Below are 5,335 nucleotides of genomic sequence, written 5' to 3'. Positions count from 1 at the left end.
CTTTGGCCACTGCCTCGTTTGACTTGCAGCCCTGATTTATCCCACTACCTGTTTGGCAAAGAAGGCCTGGACTGTATCACAGTGCTGACGGTCTGTGAGCAGTGGGAGAAGTGGATTTAGCTGTTTCTGTCTTACTTAAATCGCTTAGATATGATAAAGCTTTTTGCATGTAACCGATTTTGTGTGCTTTCTTAGACTTATTTCTAAGTAGGAAATGGAAATTGGTGAGCTATAAAGACAGAGTGCACCATTTAAGGGGAGAAGGTTTTCTTTTTATTAGTTTCCTTTTTGCTCGATATAAGTGGAAGCAATGCTTTGTTTTCAAGTCTTCTGATCCTGTATTTACTTTCTTATTTCTGATGTACTAAATGCTGGCTTCACTTCTGAGTGATTGCTGTTTACCTTGTCAAACAGCTCCAATATTAACTTGTAGTTTTCCTGTAGGTAACTGCAATAGAACCCATAAGCAATGACGGAGGAGCCAGTGTGAGCACTCGGCACCTACACCAGAGTCTGCGATGGCTTTTTGGAGTGGCAGCAGTGGCTACAGATGTTGGTCATGTACTTCTGGTTGATCTTTGTTTGGATGATTTATCTTGCAGTCAGAATGAAGTAGAAGCATCAGGTAAGCCTGCAGTTTTTAAACTTGAATTTAGAAGTAAGAAAATTTGTGTCTTGCAAAAAACCAGCTTTGCGTCCCACTCTGAAGATACCAGAGTGCAGACTCACTACTGACATTACTGACATTTCTGCCTACAGATTGCAGATGGCAGTTTGACATCCTATGGTCCTGACCTGATCAAAAATAGGAGTGCCTTAATACTCCTCCTGGTGTTGTAAATACCTCTTCCCACCCAGATCCCTTTGTCACTGTGATACTTGCCAGTGGGATACAGGAATTTTACCATTTGAGTCAGTGCACCTGCCTGAAAGAAGGTTATGTAAGAAGTACCACATATCTTGGGAGTGTTCTCCCTTTTCCATTAATGGACTTGGGGCAAACTTTAGGCTTGCATTTTAAGATAAACCCAACCTATCAAAAATCCTACATTTGGATGAATGAACCCTGTAAGTTGTGTATTCGGATTGCACAGACTGTTTTGGCTATTTCAAAAGTGGCTTCAGGTGTTGATGTCCCTTCAGGTAGTTTCATCTGAGGCCCATACTCCTGATTTATAGAGTCCAAGAAGAATTTCCCTACAAAAGTTACACTTGTACCCAGCTTTGAAATAGGAGTGAGAGTACCTGTCCAATGGCAGGCTTCTTCTGTTCTTTGAATAGATACAGAAACAAAAACAGCAAAAAAGGTTTTGCAGAAATGGGTATTTTGCCTGGGATGGTAGAATTAGTTTATACATGTTGTCACGTGAGTCTAAAATGCAACTGAAATGGCATAACACGCTCATTTATTGCCTGCTTTTATGTATGTAGATCTAGAAGTTGTCACTAGAATTCCTGCTGAAGTTCCACAAAGAAGAGAAGCTGTGACCAGAGAAGGGAGGCATCTCTGTTTTCAATTACGAAGTCCTTCAGGAATAGCAGTGTCAACCCTGAGCTACATAAGCAGAAGCAATCAGCTCATTGTGGGTTTTTCCGATGGCTACCTGTCATTATGGAACATGAAAACATTGAAGAGGGAGTAAGTAGTCCTTTCCACTTGGCCATGGTTGGAGGTGCAGTGGTCTCAATGTTTTGCTTCCAGAAGTCATGCAGTAGGGATGTGATAGAGCTGATTTTTTTAAAGTCTCTGTTCAAACCAGTAGTATTTAGTTAAAACCAGGTAGTGTGTATTTCGATGAAACAGGTTTTAAAAAGTGTTTTTCAGAATGAGTTACTGCAATTAGGGCATACACTGAAAGGCTTCAGTATGTGAATAATGTGATTTTGGTGATAATATTCTTTAAAGTGCGCATGATGAAGCTAGCGAAACATGATGATTCAGTAGCTGATCTGTGCCTGAAAACATGTTCTTTCCTACATTTCAGCCTTGATGGAAATAGGTCATTGACACATTCCAAGAAAAGGACGCATGTGAATGAAAGTTTTTTTGGAAGACTTGGAGATCAGAATGAGGGAGAACTAAATTTATAAGCAGTAGAAAAATTAAGAGATTATTTTAAATCTTGTAGTTGAAATAATGGACCCAATTCAGATAGGGCTTTACTTAAGCAAATCTACAGTGACTCACCAGAAATTACTGAATGCATAAATGGACAGCGGAGGCATAATTAGGTGGCTAGAAGAAACTGTGAAGGTACAATTCAGAATTCGTGAAGAAAAATATTTAAGAAGTAGTCGCTTGTCACTTGTCAGTTGTTCAAGATGGAAGTATGACCTTCTGTACTTTAAGGGTAAACATGTAAGGTACTTTTTTCTCAGATGCTTCTATCCTTCTACGAACAGGGCCAGCAAGCTCACCTTTCTTCGTTATCTTTTTTCTTTTTTTTTTTTTTTATACTCTAGGCACTACTCTCAGCTTGAAGGAGGAAGAATTCCTATCTATTCCGTTACTTTTCAAGAGCCTGAGAATGATCCTCGCAATTGTTGCTACTTGTGGGCTGTTCAGTCTACACAGCAAAGGTGAATAAAAAATTGCCATAAGCCACTTTTTTTTAAAATATTTGTTTACAGACACTCGATATCTGCATATATGTTTGGTTTATTTAGCTGTGCAGGAGATTCAGGTATGAAAGGTGTTCAGCTTACAGTGCAGTTTTCTTCAGGATTTTACACTCCTAAAGAGGGATCTAGTCATTCCTATGTTGTGAAAGAAGGCAAAGCAACAGTGATTATATATTTGTGCTTTCAGTCTTAAATGATTTCCCTTGTTTCTTGATGACTTCTTCAGGATTTGTTTGATATTCCCACCATGACATTAAATTCCATGTAAAATGGTTTAGGCTGCAGATGCAGAGCAGTAAACATCATCAGCAAGCTACTTAATCTGCCCAGCTGTTCAGAGAGTGGCAGTCTTCTTAAATTTGACTTCAGAGCAGTTTTGATGGAGAATGCTTTACTGTTAAGAGTTATTACCAGCAATTTTTTTTGTCCATACAACATATTAAAACTTCCCAAGGGTATAGTTAGCATTTGCTCCTGAAGCTGTTAGTGTCAAAATTTCCTCAATTTTTAGCAGTTAAATGTGACCAATTATCAAGTCTTGGGAAGTAGTGTTTTTCTTTTCAGCAAGATCATGCTATTGAGTAAGTTTCAACCTAGATCTAATAAAATGATAATGAGGACTGTAAAGCAGCTTTGTAATCAAATTTCTTAATTTATACCTTTTTCAGTGAAGGTGATGTTGTGAGTTTACATCTGTTGCAGTTAGCATTTGGTGACAGGAAACGTCTGGCATCTGGACAAGTCTTGTATGAGGTAAGACATACCTGTGTGTGAGAAGATGAAAATAGTAATTTTCCCTGAGCATCAGTTAAGTTGGTCAGGCTAATATTTACCATGAAAGATCAGAGAGGACTAAAGAAACGAACGTCTTTTGGTGAATCTTCTCGGACATGGTCTTACTTCATACTTTTCAGAACAATTCCTAGAGCTGTGTAATCATAGAATTTTTTTGGTTGCAAGGCCTTAAAGATATCTAATTCCACCCCCCGCCATGGTTATGAATGCCACTTGCTAGATCAGGTCTCTTACAGCCCCATCCATTCTGGCCTTGAACACTTCCAGGGATTGGACATCTACAACATCTCTGGGCAGCCTGTTCCAGGTCCTCACCACCCTTCCTGTAAAGAATTTCTCCCTAACATCTAGTTTAAATCTCCTCTTTTAGTTGAAAACCACTTCCCCCCTGTCCTATCACTATCTATTCTTGTAAAATGTCAGTCTCCCTCTTTTTCATAAGCTCCCTTTAAGGGCAGAAAGGCTGCACTGAGGTCTGCCAGGATGATGTTGGACTTCTGGGCTGCAAGCACACATTGCTGGCTCATGTCCAGCTTCTTGTCCACCAAAACCCCTAGGTACTTTTTGGCAGGGCTGCTCTCAATGAGTTCTTCTCGCAGTCTGCTTGTGTCTGGGATTGCCCCAACTGAGGTGCAACACCTTGCTCTTGTTCTTGCTGACTTACACTACATTTGCCTGGGCCCACTTCTTAAGCTTGTCCAGGTCCCTCTGAGTAACATCCTGCTCTTCTCAACTATTGTGTCAAACTGCACTGCTCAGGTTTGTGTCATCTGCAAACTTTCTTAGGGTGCACTTGATCTCATTGTTTTTGTCATTGATGAAGATACTGGAGAGCACCGGTCCTAGGACAGAGCCCTGAGGGACATCACTCAGCATTGGCCTACACCTGGAGATAGAGCCATTGACCATAACTCTGGCTGTGTCCATCCAACCAACTCCTTATCCACTGAATAGTCCACCCTTCACATCCATGTCTCTTCAATTTAGAGATTATGATGTCTTGATCGTGTCAAAGGCTTTACAGAAGTCTAAATAGATAACATCGGTGTCTTCTGTTGTTGACTGTTGCAGTCACTTCATCATACAAGGCCACCAGATTGGTCAGACACAATCTGCCCTTAGTGAAGCCGTAAATTTTATATTGCAGTGTCATGTATTTCAGCTAGATTCATCTGCGAAGAACCTGTATGCATTCAATTCCTGAAGAGGAAACAGCTCTTACAAATGAAATTACTCTTAATTTAAACATCATATGAATGGCTTGTAGGAAGAGAAGACAGGGCTTTGAATAGCTTTGTGTAACCAAACTATAAAAATGAAGAAACTTCTCTCTGTCTCCCTTTCTTAAAATAGGGTCATGTATGTCTGTTCTTTTCTGTTCTCCATTCTGTAGTCTTGTTTTGAGCTCTGTCAGCTGGACTTCAAATAACATGTATCTACAGTGTCACTTAAGCATTGATCCTGAAACTTAGCAGCTGTAAAGATAACTCTCTTCAACCTTTTTGTGGGGTCACCTATGCAGTCTACTCTTAAAGCCAGCAAAATATGTAAATTCAGTGAACAGTGGTATGACTTGGTCAAAGAGTCTCCATACATTTTTAGGACTGGTCACAGAGAGGTGAGGTCTCAGATGTCCAACATCTATAAGAGGCACCTGTACAATGTTTAATTCTGTTCAGAAGTGTGCTTGAAACTTTTCCAAGATCTTTTTGGTGGGAAAGTAATCTTAATTCAGAGCAAGTCTTTCCTCCTATTTTGTACTTTATCTTGCGTACTCTCATTAGGTATGGAATGAAATTGAGATGATTGTTGGACTGTGGTACTCTTGTTTTTATAGGGACAAAACATTTTGAATTTTTGAATGAGTTTAAATTTTGTTCCTATAAAAACAAGAGTACCACAGTCCAACAATCATCTC

General features: G+C 39.7%; 1 protein-coding gene across 1 annotated transcript in view; it reads left to right on the top strand.

Annotated features, from left to right (window-relative positions):
* Positions 1-5,335, top strand: part of LOC108493305 (protein ELYS-like) — a 43,208-nt gene that overhangs the window by 8,921 nt on the left and 28,952 nt on the right. Inside the window, exons 3-8 of the mRNA XM_017806580.1 lie at positions 196-224; positions 445-625; positions 1,432-1,639; positions 2,464-2,580; positions 3,291-3,375; positions 5,020-5,035. Of these exons, the coding sequence (XP_017662069.1) occupies positions 196-224; positions 445-625; positions 1,432-1,639; positions 2,464-2,580; positions 3,291-3,375; positions 5,020-5,035 (636 nt within the window). The remainder of the gene's footprint in view (positions 1-195; positions 225-444; positions 626-1,431; positions 1,640-2,463; positions 2,581-3,290; positions 3,376-5,019; positions 5,036-5,335) is intronic.

This window comes from Lepidothrix coronata, unplaced genomic scaffold, assembly GCF_001604755.1.
Source record: "Lepidothrix coronata isolate B3197 unplaced genomic scaffold, Lepidothrix_coronata-1.0 Scaffold16, whole genome shotgun sequence".
NCBI classification, from domain to species: domain Eukaryota; kingdom Metazoa; phylum Chordata; class Aves; order Passeriformes; family Pipridae; genus Lepidothrix; species Lepidothrix coronata.
This window is presented reverse-complemented; position numbering and strand designations above follow the sequence as displayed.